A 21,066-nucleotide genomic window follows, 5' to 3' on the forward strand; every position below is an offset into this window, starting at 1 on the left:
AGAGCTGCTTTAAGATGAAATTCTGGGATTGTTTGTGATAGGAAACCATGAGGGATTAAGGAATTCAAGAGGAAAGCACAAACCTTCCAGTGCCTACAGGGTCTCTGGGAGACACAGAGAGGGACTCAGGACAAGGGACTGGAGGGACAGGACACAAGGAATGGCTTCCCACTGCCAGAGGGTAGGGACAGGTGGGATGTTGGGAAGGAATTGTTCCCTGGGAGGATGGGGAGGCCCTGGCACAGGGTGCTCAGAGCAGCTGCAGCTACTCCATCTCTGGATGGTCTTTAGGGTCTCTTCCATCCTAAATCATCCCAGGATTTTATGATTAAAACCTGGCAGCAGCAGAGGAGAGTGAGGAATTGGAGAATTAGCTGCAGCAGCCAGTGCTGTCCTGTGAGCACATCAAGGAGAGCTCAAGCACAGAGATAAGAGATACAGACAAAAAGATAAAAATGAAGACGCTGCCTTGTGTTGTGACTGCCGTTTAAGAGAAGGACAACAATGTGATGACCAAGCCCTCCCAGTGCCAGCCCTCCAGGGCAGCCAGCCCATGTCTCCCTGAGCACTGCTGAGGTCAGCCCAACACAAAGAAGAAACAGACCAGGTGTGAACTTATATTAATTTTATTCACATTTCCAGAGGAAAGCATCGGTGGAGTGCAAGGTCATGGGTAGTGTTGAAAAGCTCAAGTATTTGGATTAGAATAGGCAGAAATTTCTGAGGCTGAGCTGAGCCCCTGATATCTTTCCCTACACGTGCTTCCAGTTCAAGTAACAGGAATCTCCAAAGTAAGCTGGCTCATCACATCATGGGGGGGATGTCAAAAACTTTAAAGCTCTCTGTGGTATAAATCCCTAAGGAGGGCATAAAAGTAGCAGGCAGGAAATCTTGTACAGCTGAACTGGCTTATCCCTGGGCCAAGTGTTGGGCTTTTCCTTCAGCAGCAGAGTTTTGCTGTCAGCGATGCCAAATGCTCCTGTCCAACTTTAATGTGATTTTTTAGCCAGAGCTGAAATTTGCTGCTACTGGATTATGGGGATGATTGTTGGTGATGGCACAGAAAAAAATTAACAGGACTCCCAGCCGAGGAGAAGAAGAGAAAAAGAGAAAAATTAGATTGCTTTAAATTTCAAAAACAACAAAAAGGGAACAAAAACACAGCCAGGAATAAGATTTTGAGAACTGGAAATTCCTAATTGCACTGCTGACCCATGGGAACTTGACACAGCTCCGAGTTGCTTGTAAGGAATATATCTGTATTGCTAAGAGACTTCTGGGTTCAGCTGGGCCAACAACTGGTTCTTGCTGACATCCAGCAGACTCAAAATCATCTCAACCCCAGCTTGCATTAACCAGCTTCAGATTTGCTCCCCAGAGCCACAACTTTTGAATTTTTGCTTCAAAGTGCACATTTCAAATTACACAAGGCATCAGATAACCAAAGGCCTCTGCAGAGCCCTGGCTGTTCCACAGGCCTGGAGCAGGACTGGGAACAGGCAGAGCCGAGTTTGGACAGGCAGCAGGAACCAGTTGTTCTGACACAAGTGGAATGGCACCAGCAACCAATGAATTGCTAAGTTATGGGACTAAAAGATGAGATGTTTTTGTTTTTTGCTATATTGTAAATATCAGGGAGTTTTAAATGTGTTCAGCGAAGACACTGAAAGTCCTGTGTCCTGTGAAGTTGCTGGATTTAACTGGAATACAGCTATATTTGGGAAAGGAGTGGGTAATAGATGTGTGCACATTCTTGCTTGCTCTGCAAAGACAATTATCAGATTACAAAAAAAGGCACAAGAAGCACATTCCTCCTTCTTTCATCCCTAAAAGGTTCCTCCTTCCCCCCTGCTGAAAGCACTGTGCTGGCTGTCACTGAACAACCTCCAAGTACACATTTCCCTCTTTGATCCAGCTGGCTCAGAAGCCCCAAGGATTAAAGATTTCTCTTCTGTTTGAATAATGTCACTGACTAGAATCTCATGGCTTAACTGATTCTCTTCATCCTCCATCTATATATAGTAAAAAAAAACTGAATTAATTTTATATTTTGGTTTATTGCTAGAGGCAATCTGCTGTCCTCCAAATCAGGCTCCCAAAGGAAGGAGGTGAAACAGAAAATCTGGAAGGACCTGCCTGCTCGAAACAAGAAAAAGGCAAAATTGCACTTGCCCCACCTGGCTGGGTGTCACAGAGGGGGAAACTGAGGCAAGGAAGAGCTCAGGATTATTTAGCAAGTCAGTGGAGAGCCAGGAATAAAATAGCCCAGCTCTGGATCCTCTGTTCCAGTTGTCAAGAAACAATTTTGCTTTGCCCAGAAGGCAAGTTCTGTCAGAGGACAGGACATGCCACTTACAAGTCTTAATGTTGACATTGGATGTGCAGAGTGGGATAAAGGAATGTGACTCTTTGGTAAATATCCTGGTTATCATACTAAAAATGTATTTTAATAAACTAAATTCACCCCTTGCCTAGTCCTTAACACTGTAATCAATTTCTCCCCTGCAGCTGCCTGGCTGATAGTTAATGGTTCAGCTATTAAATATCCCACCAAACCTGTGTCTTCTCTGTGAAGGCTTAAACTCCTAAAATTCTTATTAAAAAAAAAAAAAAAAATGGAAAAAAACCGCTCTAAATATTATTCCAGGACTGAATTGCTTTAGTGGAGTGGATTCTACTTACAATTTTAAGGAACCTCCTGCTTCAGACAAGTCACAAGAACCTTCTCAGCAGCAAGAGGGTTGGACAAAAAATGTGGGTGATACAGGAAGGGGGAACAAGTGTGTTCCTTGTGTCACCACACAGTAATGGACAGCATGTTCGCTCTGTTCCTGACAGCTCCTTGGAAGCCATGCTGGTGGCAGAGATGCCAAGGGAGTTTGAGGTGCCTGTGGATGGATTACATCACCATGCAGTGCCCTGAGACACACCATAGCCTGGCAAAGGCTGAGGGCAGAACCTGCCTTTGGCAGCTCCAGGTCACACCCCCAGTGCTCCCACAGGTTCCCACACACAGGATTCAGCCTGGCAGCTATGGATGAAGGGCTGCAAGGGCTGCCTGAGCTGAGGTGGTTTTAGAACAGCCAAACAACCGTCAGGGAGAGTGGCCAGAGGGAGAGCCATGAGCTGGTGCTGCCAGCAGCAAGTGGAACAGCGCATGGAGCCCAGCAGGACTCAGTGCATCTGCCATGGAGAGAGGAGAACTCGGGAAGTGCCCATGTGGAAACCTCCACCCCAGATGTCCATGGGCATGCTCCTTAAACTGCCTCTGCTGCAGCAGGAACCACCCGTGCTCCCAGCCAGGAGAGGACAGGCTGCATGTGCAGGAACACAGACCCAGGCTCCACTCCTTTCCCCCCACCACACTGCAGCTCTCTTTCTTTTGGGAAGTTCCCTCATTTTGCTGTTTAAGCCCTGATTTTCTCTCCAATCTCACATCCCTGTGTGCTCTGCCTGCTCCCCTCCAAGAGGCAGAGGAGCTGCAACCCTGCCCTCCAGCTCTCTGGCAGAACACATCAAAGCCCACCTCAAGGGGCAAAGGCCAAATGACTTCACATTCATCAGTTTGGATGGTTCAAAAGAAAAGCCATTTGTTTCTAGGAAATCTGTTTACACACACACTCTGGCCACTGCTGGCTTTTCAACTCCTTTTCCTAGCATTTGGCTGACCGGGGAGAGGGCAAGAACAAACACACCAATCCCCAAGTGCTCTTGATTGTGCCATTTTGCCAGATGTTCCTGGTGCAGAAGGAGCTGCACAAAAGCACTGATGGGAGAACTACAGCTAAAACACATCTCTGTCTCCAGCAGCAGATGCCCTTATGGGATCCTTGCCTACCCGAAGGCCACCTGCACTGCCCTTGCCTCCTGACAGGGAATGACAGGAATGAGGACATTTTGCTTGCTGGCAGAATCAGAGCAAGCCATCCCTGATGGAAACCCTCTGCCCAGGCTCCCTTCCTGCTGGGGTGTAAGCAGCCCAGCAGCCAAGGGTATCACAACAAGCAGGATCAGTACGGAAAACTGGAATTTAACCATCAGTCCTGAAAAGGTCAGTTCGTGAGTCACAGCAGTGAAGGATAGGGGGGAATTGCTTTGAAGTGCATCTTTTTCCTCTCTCTTTTATTACACAGAACATACTAATCTCGCTGGTGATCACTCAGTTTTTCAGGCACTATCACTGGACACAAAGCCAGTTTTACTCAAAACTTTCTTCTTGCTCCTGCAGCTCCACCAGTGCTACCCTGGATTCCCCTTAGAACGGGAGGTTTCTTCTTGATCTCAAAAAGAGATTGATATATCAAAACCAAATTCAATTACAAAATATAATAATATCCTCTTCTTGGAAGTGAAGCTGCCCCATATTCCGGACTGTGGCAGGATTTTTATAACCTCAAACCATTTTTACTAAATCCTACATAAAATACATCAGAGTCTCAATCCACCTGTACGGTGTGTTGTAATGCTCACAGCTGAAGACCCATTCCCTGTCAATTCTTTCTGGATCTGCCAAAGGCCTCTTCTCAGTTGTCTTCTGCTGACTTGAACATGAGGATGGCATTGTAGATCTTCAGGGCAGGGCCCAGCTTGATGCTGAGTATTTTAACAATGTCATTCTGCTTGAGGAGCAGGAAGGCCTCGCCATCAATCTGCTGGAGGATGGAACATAAGCAGGACAAGGATTAACCACCAAAGGACAGGCAGGATTTCCACTTCTGGTCATTCTGGGATTGTTGCCTAGTTCTGGCCCCTACACCCCATGATGTCCCCTTTCCAAAGGACACAGACCTCATCTCACAGTACTTTCCCTAGAAATGGAGAAACTCCATGTGTCCTGCCCATGGTAGAGGTAGAATGAGATTTAAGGGCCTTTCTAACTCAAACCATTCCATGATTCCATATGCTATATAGACTAAGGCATAGTGAAGATGCAATATGGCTGGAAAAAGAGCCTTCTAATCCATCAAGAAGGACATATATTTGATTAGATGCAAATTAAGCAAGTGATGAACATACTACCATGTGAAAACACAGGATACTGTAGGTAACAGCGAGTAAAATCATGACACACTGTTTCTGGAAAAGGTTAAAAATTCACTCAAGTAAGAACATCCACAGACACAACACAGATATAATTAATATAAACCGCAAATGTTATAGGGATGAAGCCAAAGATTAATGGACACAGACAAACAATAAGTGTCTCCCTAAGTTATTCCATTAAAATCCATTTACAGAGACTGACAGTGTCTCCTCCTCTCACTTGATGCTCACCAGTGCAGCACACAGCACTGGACAGTCAGCCCAGCCAGAATAACAGTTCTGCTATTTCAATAGTCTTCCCAAGTAGAATATTTTTGGATGTCAATGCCTGGTGCAAGAGGAAACACTGAGTAAACTCAGAGAACACATAATTAAAGCAAAGAGCTGGGAGCCATAAAATTTGGTTTTCCCACCTCTCACCACACAAGAGACCCTCAGCAAATTACTTAACCTGCTACTGAGAGTAACTGGGAAGTTAATTCCTGCACTGGGAATGACAGCAGTGTTCCCAGACCACAGATGGCCACACTATGTCCTTGAATCGTATTTTCAAGCTGCCTCAAGTCTACAATGCTGCAATGAATGTGTTAAAAATAGCTTGAAACAAATAGGACTGTGCTGCTTAAATTAAATAACATAGTCAAGAGGAGCAGAAAACTGCTGGAAAACAGTCCTACATTTCAAAACGGCTTTGTGTCCAATATTATTTATTCCTATGCTTCATTTTCACTGCACTTCCTTACACTCACTTATTTTAAACAGTCCTGCCCTGAAATGGACCTAGAAGCAAGTCTGTGCTTTATTATTCATTCCTTTGTTCCATCTTATTGGATGAGTTTTAGAATTCTGTGCACAATTTGTTCTCTTCACTCCTAATGTAAGCAGCAACTTATCCCCCTCCAGCCCCCCAGCAAGGGAAGTCTGCAAGGCATTTATTTATCCTGGACATGAAGCACTTGGAGGCTGATCCTGGACACTGTGGGGGAGTTCAGCTCTCCTGTCACTCACACCTCTATTCTGGCCAAAGACCAGGCTAAAAGGGTTTTAATTTCAAACTGACAATGTGGTTTGAGCATAAACTGGAAAAACAAGAAAAGCCCCTCTAAATCGGGCATAGAGAACCACACTTTGAGACTGCAGAAAATAAGGATTAGAACAGACTGTGGCTAATTGCACTCCCAGAACCAGAAAGTATTCATTGTGTTCAGGACCAGAAGAAATTAAATACAGGGAGAATGGTTGGATTTATTAGGAGATTTGCTTGGACATCTCACCTCTGTATACACCTTTCCTAGAAATCCCTTTAACACAGCTACAGTGAAAGATGGGTTAATTTGATGGGTTCAAATTTCACTATTCCCACTATATTCAGTTCATAAGTATTCTACTGTATTGTCACATTGTGGACAGTGCTTTTTGCAAGCCTCTATTTGTTTTGCTTCCTATTTTGTGTGAGTCTGTAGTTTTTAAAACAAGGGAAAACAAAACAAAGATACATAAATCCACAAAATGCACTGCAGCCTGATTCCCCCTGAAAGGGAGCCAGCTCTGGAGCACACAGTGATTACAGACCTGCCCTTTCCAGTCACTGCCATGCAGGAGGAGTGGCTCCAGCCCTTCCCTGGAGCTCTTACAATCACACAGGAGAGCTCTGAGGACAGAATCACAGAACCATGGGATGGTTTTGGTTGGAAGGAACCTTAAAGCTCATCTTGTTCCAACCCCTGCCATGGGCAAGGACACTTTCCACTATGCCAGGTGGCTCCAAGCCCTGTCCAACCTTGCCTTGGACACTTCCAGGATGGGGCAGCCACAGCTTCTCTGGGCACCCTGTGCCAGAGCCTCCCCACCCTCACAGGGAGGAACTTCTTTCTAATGCCCACCCTCCTTCAGGTTAAGGCCATTGTCCCTTGTTCTGTCACTCCTCATCTAAAGACGCTCTCCAGCTCTCCTGGAGCCCTTTAGACCCTGGAAGGGGCTCTGAGGTCTCCCTGGAGCCTTCTCCTCTCCAGGTGAGCACCTCCAGCTCTCCCAGCCTGGTTCCAGAGCAGAGGGGCTCCAGCCCCTGGACCATTTCTGTGGTCTCCTCTGGATTCACTTGAGGAGCTCCACATGCTTCTGACACTGGTGCCCACAGCTGAAGGGAGCTCTGCAGGTGGGGAATGACCTGAGCAGGACAGAAGGGAAGAATTCCAGCCCCACGAGCCGCCCACACCGTGAGATGAGTCCAGGACCAGGTGCATCTGTGCAAATTCATCGGGGGCTCCTAAAGAACCTCCGAGTGATACCTGAAACGTAAGTGGAAGCTGAAGCACCCTGTCTGTGATACACTCACAGAGCTGTGCCAAAAACCAGGACAGCCACACCCTGTGCCCACGGAGGTCTCCCAGAGGCCATGGTGAACACACCAGGAATGGGAGCAGAGCCCAGCCCATGGCAGTATTGACAGGACATACATCACACAGGACATGCTCTGACTTTCCAACCTCTGCTTGTCGAACCAAAGGTTCCCCTCCTGCTCCCAGCCCACGGGGGAAGCCAGAGATTCCTGGGAAATCCTGTGCCTGCCAGGCTCCCCAGGAGAAACAGGCACATGTCCTTGTTAGAGGCAGTAGCTGAGATCCTCACTAACCATTCCAACAGGACATCTTTAGAGCAGTGTCAAACCCATGGCACAACGGTCCAAGACAGGATGTTAAGCATAAGCTCCATGATTGGAACTGCAGGGGAAATTTAAAGCAGCAAGATGCAATTAGCCATGCTGGAATTCAGCTCCATGCTGAGGCTACCTCCTAAATATCACTGCAATGAAAGGGCTGAGCAGGTCTGAGCTCTCTGCTGTAATTCCAGGGATCTGCAGCACAGGGTCTGGGCCCACCCCACTTACCTCTTCCCTGAACACAGATGCTTGCTCTTTGCAGCCAGGTAAACGCTGGATAAAGCTCACCACCTGCAATTGCATGTCAGAGAAAGGAAACACAGATAATTAAAATGAGATATAATCAAGAAAAACCCTCTTATTTGTGTATGAGAATTCCCTAGGCAAGAATTTTTAAAACTTAAATACTCAAAACACTCACTTGAATGAAGGATATAGATGGAAAACATTGCTGGGTTGTTGCTGCAACTCCTCTGCATATTTTGGTTACCACCAATAACTGCCCCTACTGCCATTTGACCATTTCTCTCTGTGTAAGAATCCAGCTTCTCCATTCTTCTACAAGGTTCTCACAGGATCAACATTATTTTTACAGATAAAAAGCTATATATGGCTTAGACTACTTTAAATTCACTTTCTCTACAGTACTGTTGGAAAGTAAAACAAACATGAAAAAAGATTTAGACAGTTTCCCAAGATGACATGCCTGTAAGAGACAAGACAAACCAATTGAATGAGCACTGCTGGTTTACCAACGTGCAAAGGCAGAAGAGCTGGAAAGGAAGAAGGCAGAAGAGAAGGAAACGGAGTTTTGGTTTCATTTAATCTGTGCTGGGTGCACAGGATCCATGGATCCAAGAGGATTGAACAAATAAAAGTTAATTTTACATTTCACATTAGGAAAAACCTTTCTAGGCAAGGAATCTGTTAACATTGGGAATAATCTCCCTGGACTCATGCAAGCAGCCCTGGGGTTACATTACATAACACCAAGGAGTGTGAGGAGTAGCCCTGTGTGCAGTCGAGGATGACTTAATGTGCATTGTCTTCTCCAGCTGCAGCTTCACTGGTTCACAGGAGATTTGTATACTGAGGCACAATCAGATCAAACATCTCCTGTTAATTGGATGCTCCCCTGCAGGAGCAGCTCTGCTTCATGAGGCATAACCATGTGAGTTGTTGCAGATGTGACATTTCTCCCCTGTACACAAACAAGCAGTTGGGAGGGGTCACTGTCAGATTCAGGCTCCCTTCAACTCAAAATTGTTGAAGGCTCTCCTAAATCACACTCCTGTACCTCCAGATCATCCTACCCCTAGACCTGGAGTCATTCCCTCCCCTCCAGTTCCAGCCAGGCAGGAACAGGGCTCTCAGAGTGCCCTCCAGGTTTGCTCTGCCCTGGCAGGAGCAGCTCTGACTCCTGTGGTTTCTGTTATGTAACCTGAAAGCAGAGCATCCCTCTCCTTCATCCTCCTCTTCTGCTCCATCTTAAAGGCAACCCCTAAAATCCACATCTCTGTTGGACAGTGACTCCAAATTTTCTCCTGTAGAAGCGTAAACTCCTATTAATAACCAATAACAAAACACTACTTTCCTTCTGAGTCCCCCTGTCTGCTAATAATTAAAACACAAATGAAAATCTTTCTGCCAGGTCTGGCTCCTTCGAGAATTTACAAGACAGTTGGACCCTTGGGGCAAGATCTGAGGGCTCTTCAGTGTCTGTGGCACTGAGAGGCTGGCAGACCTCTCTAGGGAATGAATGACCTGGGCTTGGCTTGCTCCTGCATCCTTCCCTGCACAACTGCTGCTGGCTACTGTCACTAACATGGAGTGACAGACCTTTGATCTACCCCAAAGTCCTTTGTAGGGACACTGCAAGCTGCCTGCGCCACTGGAGAGGCCTCTTGAGCAAACAGCAGCCCTGGGGTTTACCAGGAATGGAGAACAGAGGGAAGAAAGATGCAAGAGGAGAAAATGGGAGAGAAGGTCCCCCGGACATGAGACAGACACCACCGAGCCACAGGGACCTGCCTGGGTGTCACTGCTGGGGAGGAGGGTTCCTAAACCAAGACAGGGCAGTTGAGGGATGAGGGAGGCTTGGGAGCACAAGAACAAAACACCACAGCAATCCAACACAACCCCACAATACTGGCAGGGAAGCCTTGAACCCTGAGAAAGGCTGAGATGGGGAGGGCTCAAAGTGAGGGTGGGACAGGTGTTGGACAGGTTAAGAACATCTCAGTGGGATCAGAGCTTTTCTATGAGGAGGTAAAAGTCTGCTGGCCCTTCCTGCTGTAACCATCCCATGGCTCAGAACTGCCTGCTAGAAACTCTTACCTCCCAAAGCACATTGGTGAAGGGAAAGGGCTTGAAAAAGAGCTTTGTGCAATCCTGAGAACACCCTGGAAAATGGACACCACCCTTCTGGAAGGTGCTGATGTGTGGCAGACACACTGAAATCAGCCTGTGGTGACAAGGCAGCCCTACACCACATCCCTTCAACAGCTACTGCAGGACTGGCCCCCTCTGAGGCCACAGAGAGGAACTGTGTTAACTGGGATTTAGAAATCCACTTACACTTGGCACAAGGACAGTCCCCCCTGCCAGGGTATTGGCATTTGAAGCAGGACTAACTAATGAACAATACAACTCCAGCACATCTCAATAGTCTGTGCTCTGAAAACATGACAGGAAGCTTTCAATAAATACCAAAGCTGCATTAAAGTAACTACTCTCAGTGACTGCTCAGTGTTACCACGACTTTCATAGCTTGAGGGCCCCTAGATACTGCTACTGCTGCTGCTCTGTCATTTCAGCTGCTCTCAACCAGCAGAGAATTAAAGCAACGTTTTTTTCCTTAAAGTCGGTTTTATAAAATAAAAACACTTCTTCAGCCTGAAACCAAAGGAGAATTTTACACCCTCATCACTCCTGTTTCAGAGCAGCACAGGACTCCTTTGGACTCCTTCAGGACTCCTTTGTGCAGCAGAGTTCAAAGCACAACCCAACAGCAAGATGTTGGGAGCCCAAATGCCGACAGACCAAATGTACTTTGGACTCCCTAAAACAGAGCAAGTCCTGCTGCTTTCAACTCCCAGATCTGTGGCTACATTGCACTGCACATGCTGATCCTGCAAGTGCTCAGAGAGAACCCAAACTGATTCCTCTGGGAATTTGTGATGAACATAATTTTCAAAACGAGATGCACTTTACTGAAATTCAAGATAAAACCTGTAATGACTTCAGCCAGTACATTGTGGTGCTACAACTGAGCTTTTTAATGTGCCATTCACACTGCTACTGGCAGCCAAAAGTTCCCAGTTGTTTCAGGCTACAGCAGAATTCAGTTTATTCTGGGTTTGAATCACTATATCCAGTGCCCTGCATCCATGTCTGAGGTCCCTGCTCACACTCATCTGTTATCAAGTAATATCCTAGTTAAATTTACCCAGCAGTTGCTTTAAAGGTCAACTGCAAAGGACAAATTTTATTTGGCTTGAATCCTGACACTGTACTCCCATGAAGCAGCCTCCTGTTTTATCCAAAAGAAAGAGATTTTGATTATCATGTCAGAGGATTATCTGCTTCTGACTTTATTGATTTGATAAAAGACCTTTTGGAAAATCATTGGAAGCTTTCTCAAAAGGATGGGAACAGTAAATCTTTCAGAGATGTTTTTTCCCTCCTCAGTATGAATTTAATTCTAAGACATTTTTATTAAAAAGAACAAAAAAACACAACCAAAACCCAACACTACCACCAAACCACAAAAACTCAACACAAAAAAGGTCCAGGTTTTAAAACATCAGCACTAATTGCTCTGTCCCTTTTCCAGCTGCTGTGGTTCCCATCTCCCACATCACCGCAAATCCCACCAGACTCCTACCACTCCTCCAGCATGAAGAGCAAAGTCAAGATAGGATTTATCCAATGTTAAAAGGGACTAAGGGAAAATACACTTTCTAAAAGTCTCTGAACATCCTCTCTGCATCATGAGCAGCAGTACCTTGTTCCTGCTTTGCAGATTCCCTGCATCCTTGCAAGCACAACTCTACAGCACATTTCTCTGGAATTAAATGCCCTGCAATTAAGCACCAGGATCTAAATTATAACCACTTCCCAAGCACAGAGAGAAATATTATTTATGCCCAAGGCATCGAGGCAAAAACCAACTACTCAGCACACAAAACACTCTGGCTTTTTCACACACCACCTAATTACAGGAGACATCTCGAGAGCTGCAGAGACACATCTCCAGCTGCAAAGCTACCTCTGCCAGAAATCAGGTCAGGCTGTGGGCAGTTTTGTTCCCTCCCTCAGGCAGGGAGATGCAGCAGGAGTGGGCATGAACAGTGCAGTCTGGAATTCTCTGCACTGTGTAAGTGAATCAGCAGCAAAGTCACAGGAGAGGGGGAGGGAGATCAGAGAAAGGGAATTGGCAGTCAGAATGATGCTTCAGGCTGAGGACTGAGAAATCAAGGGATAAATAAACAGAGGGAGGGAATCCTTTTGAAGGCAATAAGCTGTGGATACCAGAGGGTTAACAGGGGTCCTTTCCCCTCCATGATAAAGGGTCTTGGGTCTAACTTCCGGCTGAGTCAGCTGTGGCACACGCACAGCAAACAGAAGAGCACTGCCTAGGAGAGGGAAGGAAATAAAGATGTCTCCCAACAAGCACTCCAGAGGAAGAGTGCTCTGGCATTCCTGCATGCCGGGAGAGTGGAACAGGTAACTCACCTCCTCCACAGTCCATTTGGCAACTTGTTTGGCTGTCAGGCCTAAGACCTCTGGCAAGAGCCTGCAGTGCTGCTCCCAGAAGAGATGGAGGCGGTGGGTCGGGTTAGAGGCCAGGGAAGGCATGAAGATAGACTGGTGGAGGGCCTGCTGGAGATCCGAATCAGGGCCTGAAAAAGGAAACAAGACAAGTCAGAGCCAGGCTTCAAGTAAGAACAACTACAACAAAGCAGGAAGAAGGGTCACAGCCTGGAGGGGAAAGCAAGGCAGGGTGAGCAGAGCCAGGAACGGCTACTGTGTGGTACACGGAGCTCTCAGGACATTCTCCCCCTGCCGAGCAGGAGAGAGGGAAATAAAAGGCAAGATTGCCAGGCTGGAGGCTTTATCATTAGCTTCTTCCCTGGAAAATGATGTCATGCTGCTAACAGAGAAGATGTTTGCAGCGTTTTATTGACAAGGTGGAGGAATTCTGGTAACAGCATCCTCAGCTGGGAACTGATGGCACTCTTCCAGCCCCAGCTGTAGCCACCGCTCTGTGCTGCCAGCATGGCCTGGGCTCACTCCCCAGGAGAATCCCAAGCCAGGAGTGCTCAAGGTACCTCCAGACATCAGCTCCCTCCTCATGTGTCAAGTGAAGCTCTGAAAACCAAGGCAGAAAAAGGAAGAAGGAATCACCCCTCCCTAATGAGATCACTGGAGCAGTGCAGAGTCACGGTCCTACAGGGATGTGCTGGTTATACAACAGGAAGCCAGGCAGAGGATGAGAGCAGGCTGGGAAGCACTCCCCTGGTTTACAGTCGCACAGGGGGCTACCCCCGACCCTCCCCCCCCCCCACCCCGCCCACCCCCGCAGGCTGCCCAGCGCCATCCCGTGGCATCCCGGAGCATGACCACCAAATCCGCGTGCCTGGAGCAGCCGCTGCTCTGCTGCTCTGCTGCCCCTGCTGCTCTGCTGCCCCTGCTCAGCGGCTCTCAGTGGGCTGGGGTGTAGGATGTAGGGAGTTAGCAGCCACTACGTGGAAAGCACAAAGGAAAATGGCAAAAATACAAAGAAAAAGTAGATTCTCAGGGCTTGCCACCTGCCCCCTAGCTGAAGGGGAAGCAGCTCTGGAGGTAAAGCCTATTCTAGTGAACAGTCATTCCCCTGGCCCCAGAGCCCACTCATCTCATCTCCACATCCCTAACAGTCATGGGACAGCATCACATAACATCAAATTCCTAAAAATGAAACCAAAATTCCTAAAAATAAAGCCTGAGTAAGAACTGCTTAGTTCAGGAGCTCCAGGTGGAGAGAGGGTATAGGACCTGCTCCTGAGAGGGCTGTCACCCGCTCCTTCCCTGCTGCACTGGTGGGGATAGACAGCACCTGGTCTTGTCCCCACCTCCTGCTCCAGGAGGTCGCACCTGTGCCTAAGGTCTCCCCCACTGCCACATTCCTGCTGGGTAGGCATTACTTCTATCTCAGACCAATTCCTTTTCTCCACTGAGCACAAATCCTTGGACTAAGCACCCAAACCATGACCTAGACAAGTGACTTGCCCTCTGACGAAGAAGTAGTGATCTCATAGTTTAAACACAGCTGGAAGGAAAGCTCTGGGTAATTGTGAAATTACAGGTCAGTGGATGATTGCATTTCCCTCCCCTAATTTCCATCACTCCATGGAAGGTGAATGTGAAGGGAGAGTGGGCAGCTTTCCCTGCCAGCTGCAACTGCAGCTTGGAGCTAGCAGATCCCTCAGCTCTGACTGCAGAACTCAGCACTAGGCAAAAAAGAGTATTAAAAAAAAAAAAAAATCAATCAACATCCAGGCACCTGTCCCAGTTTGTGCCTGCTTAGCTATTTTTGATTGGATACTTATTACCATCTTAAATCCTCCTAAAAGCCTGGTCAGCTCCATTCTCTGAAATGGCTTTTTATAGTAAATCTGAAAGTTAAGCATATGGTTTGCTAAAGTGATAGCAGAAAGCTGCTCTGATACCTTAACCTGTCACATACCAGGAAAAAAACATCACTGTTTTTCCATTTAGCTTTTCATTTTCTTTTTAACCCTTAAGAGAACCTTTAAAAAGTCCTCCAATGATTCAGAATATGTTTCTGAATACCCATGAGGGTCTAAAAAAGGGCTTGACGGAACCTAAACTATCTGCTAAGTTTTGAGCAAGTCTCCCTGGAGCCCTGTGCTGGCTCTGTCACAGCCTGACAAAGGTCACAGCCTGACAAAGGTCACAGACTGTTTGGGAACCCCTTGTCACTACAGAGGAGTTTGCAGTGGCAAAAAAAACCAGCGCAAACTTGTCTTCTCATTTAATAAATACAAGGGTCCACTCTACAAAGTACTGAATCTTTCACTTTTAAGTAATTTTACCCTTTCTCCTCATTTTAAAGGAATTGCCATCATCTCCAGCATATGCTTTCTCTTGACTGTGGCATCAAAGACAAAACAATCTGTGAATTCGGAATGCTCCTCGTGACTATGGGGATATTGCAGAGATAGGCACACACACGGAAAGAAGGAATAAAACTTCACCAACCTTTCCTATTGCTTTCCTGTTTCACCAGCTGAAACTTGATATAGGCATGCGAGCACCCGAGCCTGAAAGCAACAATTGTAAAATATTTCAGAAGAAATGAATGCAAGTTCTTCTCCATCCAAAGATAAATGAGATTTATAGAAACTAAAAACTTTTTCATCTTAAAATAAGCAAAAGCTCTATCCCTGACATCTCTCTGAGCTAAGGGCTGTTCTATTAAATTCATGGCCAGAACTCAGATCTGAGTTTACTCCAGGAAAGAGAGGGCCCAAAACAACAGGAGGAAGGGAGGAGATTTACCATGTCATTCTAAAACACTCTGCTGCAAAACTTCAATCAAATTGGGCTGTTTGTTATTTACATCTTTATTTCAGATAGAGCAGCAGCATCAAGAAACACAACTGTTAATGCATGAAAATTCATTACAAAAGTATTGTTTACATTTTTGGTGTGGCTTTTATGTCTGCAGAGGAATCCTCCTCTCCCCAGCCTCTCTCCCGACTATCTTCCGATTGATCTGATGGAGTGAGAATGCTGCTTTGACACCACTTTTCATTGTCTGGTGCAGATTTTCTGGAAAGACAGATAAATTACAGTAGTCGAGCTGACATCCTCTGTTCCCTTTTCCCACAGGAGAGCAAAGCTGGCTGCTCCTGGCAAGTGAGAACAACAACCACCACCTTGTGGCAGAACTTTCCTCTCCCCTCCATGAGTACAAAGTGCTTTGTTCCTCTTCTGCAAGGATTGAGAGAGTTTAAGTGAAAAAAATCAGCCTCTGTGGACTCAGGCTCTGATCCCAGCAGCTACAGGAAACCACAGTGTTTTGGTGAAAGCAAGAGATTTAACATTTCTGAATCCTGATACCTCTGGGTAACATTTAAGAGTTTCCATTACGAAGTTTGATGCATAAACTGAGCTACAGAGTTGGCCAAGGGAGGACAAGCAGCAGGATGATACCAGACTTACAGGCTTAATTCAGGCCTTCCACTATCAGGAGATGAAATACTTGGAAGAAAAGAAATATATTACAATTCTAAAATGCCATTTATTCTGTGAGAATTCAAAATCTCCCAAGAGCTTTAAGGTAAGACTGCCATTGAAATGCAACCAATTTTGGTGTGGAAATTAGGGAATGAAGATGGCTGCATAGTTGCAGGATGGGAAGAAGCAATTTGGCCATGAAGGCTAGGGAGGAGAAAGAAGCATTCATTCCTTTTTTCTGGACAAATATATCTTGAAAATGTTATAAATCAAAACAAATAGATGAACTTTAAAATATAGATAAGCCTTCACATACAACAAAAAAATTGAAGTCTTGATGGAGTTTGCCCTAGTGAGACTGGATTTGTGAAGACTAAAAATTATCTTTAAAAATCCTTCATATCCTGGTCAGTCCCATGACAGGTTTAACTGACTCCTGCACTTCAAGAACCAAGGCACAGTTTCCTTCAATGCTGCTTAGTTGCAGGATTTTCTTGTGAGAAAACAAAGTATCTGAGAGTGCTCATCTTGTTTGCTGCTAAGTGATACACACACAGTGCTCAGCTGACCCAGGGTGGATCACAGTTACAGTTTAATAGTGCAAAATAGCCTTGGCTTGACAGTTTTAGGACAGGAAACAAAGGACAATAACTTATTTTAAATTGAAACAGCAAGGAAAAATTTATGGAGACATAAATTTGCAATTTCCTTTGCTGGAATGTGACCAGAGCACCAGGATTAAAGAATCAAGAAACTTATTAAGGCATATGAGGGTACAGAAGTGCACTACTCTATGTTAAGACTGACTGGGGCACATGTCAATATTACAGGCAGATGAACTCAATGCTCCGCTGCGTCGCTGCCAATTCCAGTGGTTTTCATCCTTGTAAATGGTTTTGTAAATGGTTTGGCCCAGTACCTGGCCAAGAGTAAAATCCAGCTCACCTGGATTGTGAAGAGTCAGCCTGAGAAGACTCTCCTGCTCCCAGCAATGGGCCAGGGTTCTCCAGCCTCCTGGCTTTCTGCATGATGTTCCCAGGGGAAGGTCTCTCCCCACTCAGCCGGTCCTGTAAGAGGTTTTCTCTGCTGAGGTTCACATCAGAGTATGGGCAGCCAACTAAGCTGTGATGGAGAAACAAAAAAGAGAGAGGACAATGAAAGCTTTACAGTCATACAGTCTTCCCTACCTCAGGAACAGAAATCCCTCACAAACCCAGAAAAAAAGAGGCCATCTCACGAGATGCTGTTACCCAGCTCTAGGTGTGAGAAAGCAGGGGACTATATGGCAGAATTAAAATCCAAAGTCATGTTGGTAAAGACCCACCAGAGAGGACAAGAGTTCATCCTCTCTAACGGGCTTATCGGAACAACATTTCATGAATCAACAGAGTTCTGAAACTTTCAGTCTGAAAAATTCAAAGCCCTTTGCTTTATTATAAACTACCAGGTCTTCTGACCTCCCACCTGAGATTGTTTTCTTGCTCTTAAAATAATTTATTTGAGAAAAATCTTCCTCTTCCAAGAGCACACAAGAAATCAAAAGGCACAGCACAAAACATGAGCAACCTTTCCTCACTTTAATATCCTTCCCATGCCCTCTCCTCTTTAACTGTCTCCTTGCATGTTGTTCTTGGGTATATTATTTCACAAATATAACTCCTTCAGTACTGCTGGAATGTAGAAACTGGAGTGAATGAGTATGTTTGCATTGCAGCTATCATGATAATAGTGGTATAAACAAAATTTATGATCAAACAGCCTGCTTAGACTCAAGAGGGCGCTGCAATTGCAGTTATAGCTATCTCCAGAATAACTACCCTGAGACCATTTCAGTGCAGTGCAGTTGCCTGGTGCTGCATCATTATTATTATTGTTGTTGTTGTAGCTGCTGTTGTTGTCATTAACAGCACTCATCCACATACGTGTAATGTGTTCCGTATCGGGGGCCCCGGACGTGCCCGATCCCCTGGCAGCCCGGAGTAGGACATGTCTGTCCCACTGCTCCCTCTGGATCTTCAGCACCTGAGAGTAGTAAGAAAAGGAAGATGAACAGATTTGCACATGAGGAGCAGACTGCACTTAGGAACTTATCTGGCATAACAAAAGCGTGTGCTGTATTTACCTAGAGGGACCTGCAGAGCATGTCCAGTTTTGTCACACCAGCCTACAGGATGGATGTCAGGGCTGTCTGCATCCACCCAGAAATCGTAGTGAGGGTCCCAGCCATCAAAATGTATCTGAAAGAAGCAGAAGTCTCAGTGAAAGACACAGTTCAGGGTATGACTCAGCTCTTATGTTAACTTCTCCCTTTGTTTCACCTTGCTCAAGCTTGGGGCTGATTCATCCAGTCTTTCAGATCAATTTTTCAGTCAGGCACAATCATCTCTGTGCTCAGCCTAACTCTTTGTTTTCCTGCATCTGTGTTTCACAGAATAACCAGGTTGTGGTGACACAGTCTGTCACCCCACAGCCTGTGGGATGCTCTAACATGCAAAGTCCGAAGCTATGCAAACACAAATGCTTATTTGTTTTGTTTTCTGTGGATCCCAAAACCACCATAGAAGCCAACAAGCATGGTGAGTTTTGCAGTGAACAAGCTGCAATTTTCTGCTGGAGAAGAGACTGGCAGTAGCTCAGATCCAGATCAGGTTAACAGAGACTGAGGATCACTGGAGTTTAAAGGCTACTGGGTTGTTCATGCAGGAAAGTTTCAATGTATGAATTGAGTATCATGCCACTATGGACTGGCAAATCTTGGCTTTTGTTCACAGCAATGAGACTCAGAACCAGCCAGATAATGGGGAGTGAATTCCACTCCTGCCCATGTAATCATCCTTTGGGAAGGAGAACTGTGGCCATGGAGTCTCCATCAGTGCAGCCTCCACTTTAGCTGGCTTATACTTAGTTTTTCAGAATCCAAAGCACAACGGATTATTTGGGCAATATATTTGCGTGAAAAGACTAGGTTAAAATGTATTTATGTGACAAATTTGTACTGGAGAATGATGCTGCTTCCCACATGTACCAGGGTTTAAATTGCTGTGGGTTTCCCTTTCCTGGTAGGAAAAAAATGCAGATAGGCAGCTTCCCCAGCGGAACATTCCTGCTGCCATCAGTCACAGAGATCACAGTGAATATGCCAAGAGATGGGACATCACACTGTCAAATTGTTAGTTGAAAACAGTTACCTTAGAAAAGTAACTAACACCAGGCCAATTCCATCAGATTTCAGCAAAACAAAGCAACAGGAACCATTTCCAGCTGGGCAGGCCTGGAGGCCACACAGCTGCCATGCTGTTGTTTGCTGCTCTTTGCTCCCAAGTGTTGTTTTCCCTGCGCTGCCCCCATCCCAGGGTTCTCAGCAGAGGCTCTGCACTTGGGAGGAAGGTCATACCTTAACGCGATGGTTGTCTTTGTCAATGATTGTTGCCACTCTTATCAAGATGGGATTTCGTCTGTCCACAGCCTCTAACTTCGTATTAACCTGGAATCCGTGAGGAGGACGCTGGAAGAGAGGATTGTAAACAGAATGCTAAAAAGCTTTGGAGTTCAGAGCTGGCACCTGCTTTGAATGAAATGTGCTCCAGTTTCCATCCACCCCTAGCTGCCTTTGGAGCTTTGGGTTATCTCACATGGCAGACTGTCCAGAGGCTAAAATCAGAGTTTCCAAGAGGTTAAATTAAGAGTTCCCGAGAGGACTTAGCTGAGTGTTTGTCAGCAGCCCTAAACTGCTGCAGAGGCAGCCTGAGGTGGCTCAGCACAGAGGAGCTGTCCCAGCCAAAACAAGAGACCCTTCCCTCACAGACAAAAGGCCAGGGACTACCACATGCGGCTCCACTGACACAGCCTCCCCAGCCTGACAGCACACCTCCCCACACAGCAGGGACATGGTCTTCTCTAGAAGAGGAGACTGAGAGGGGAGAGATCTCAACAGTCCATAGGAATATCTCCAGAGCAAGTGTCAGAGGATGGTGTCAAACTCTCCACCAGGGCCCAGTGACAGGAAAAGGAGCAATGGCCCTGAAATAAAACACTGAAACCTCAACATGAGGAAGAACTTTTAATGGAGGCTAGCAGAGCACTGGAACAGCTGGCCAGGGAGGGGGTGGAGTCTCCCTCTCAGGTGACATTCCAAACCCACCTGTGTCACCTGCTCCAGGTGACTCTGTCTTGGCAGGGGGGTGGAATGGATGATCTCCAGCCTCTCTTCCAACATGACTATTCTGTGATGTCACACCAGTAAGGACAGTGGCCAGTTCTCCACTTTTCACATCTGAACAAACCACTGGGTGAAGCCTCTCTTCACTACCCTACATCCTCCCTGGCATCAGCTACAGCACCTGGCTATCAGTTATCCTCATTGCACAGATTACTCCTTATGACAACACCTGTGCTGCTCATGAACAACTGCTAGGAGCTGCTGTGCTGGGGCTCACAGCAGCTCTGGCCCCGGAGCCTCCCCTGAAGAGGTTCACTCACCCTTTTCCTCAAACCCTGAAGACTTTAGGAAAACTCCTTAATGTCCTTTGACCTGATGTGTGCCCCTTGCAGCACCCTATGTAACCTCTAAGCAACCAACAGCTTTTACCAATTTTTCCATTTATCTGACTGCAAATTCCTCCTCTGACCTCAGCAGGGGGTTATGAATGCTCATTCAAAACATGTCCCTCTTCACTTCTGCACACAGAGGCGAGGGTTTTAGCAAGAAATGATAAATTGTCTATTTGAACATGACCAGGTTAATTAAATGACTAAAATCTCTCTTCCCTCCCAGTCTTCCTTACCCTCGTTATTGCTGGGGGCAGGAATGAGATGCACTCCTGAGCTAAGGGGTTTAACTCCACACCTGAAGTTCCTCTTTGGCCATTTCACCAGGACACAGACATCTATCAATGGGCTGTCAGACACTGGACACACCACAAAACAGACAATCTAAACTGCTTTTATTTTCAAGAGCATCTTATTGAACCAGCCAACCTTGTCTGTCCTCCCTGAAGAAGGAGCTGAGTGCTCAAGGTCCAAATCCTGCCCAGAAGAGGAGCCAGGCTCTTTGCTTAAGCCTTGCTGAAGGGTTGCTGCCCTTTTGGCAATAGCTTATGAATGTTTTGGAACTGCCA

The 21,066-nt window shown here is 46.2% G+C and overlaps 1 protein-coding gene across 15 annotated transcripts in view; it reads right to left on the bottom strand.

The window, feature by feature from the left end:
* Positions 1-610: 610 nt before the first annotated feature.
* The window catches only part of LOC132338833 (lethal(3)malignant brain tumor-like protein 3), a 43,182-nt gene continuing 22,726 nt past the window's right edge, over positions 611-21,066 (bottom strand). For 13 of the 15 annotated variants that reach the window (XM_059868729.1, XM_059868727.1, XM_059868728.1 and 10 more), the window contains 9 exons: positions 19,344-19,454; positions 18,072-18,186; positions 17,872-17,971; positions 16,895-17,071; positions 15,410-15,541; positions 14,969-15,030; positions 12,440-12,606; positions 7,931-7,993; positions 611-4,652 (listed from right to left, as the gene is read on the bottom strand). In XM_059868729.1, coding sequence (XP_059724712.1) covers positions 4,524-4,652; positions 7,931-7,993; positions 12,440-12,606; positions 14,969-15,030; positions 15,410-15,541; positions 16,895-17,071; positions 17,872-17,971; positions 18,072-18,186; positions 19,344-19,454 — 1,056 coding nt within the window. In that variant the 3' untranslated portion in view covers positions 611-4,523. The remainder of the gene's footprint in view (positions 4,653-7,930; positions 7,994-12,439; positions 12,607-14,968; positions 15,031-15,409; positions 15,542-16,894; positions 17,072-17,871; positions 17,972-18,071; positions 18,187-19,343; positions 19,455-21,066) is intronic. The other 2 variants (XM_059868725.1, XM_059868732.1) reach the window with 2 other exon arrangements.

The sequence above is a fragment of the Haemorhous mexicanus genome, chromosome 27, assembly GCF_027477595.1.
Source record: "Haemorhous mexicanus isolate bHaeMex1 chromosome 27, bHaeMex1.pri, whole genome shotgun sequence".
NCBI lineage: Eukaryota > Metazoa > Chordata > Aves > Passeriformes > Fringillidae > Haemorhous > Haemorhous mexicanus.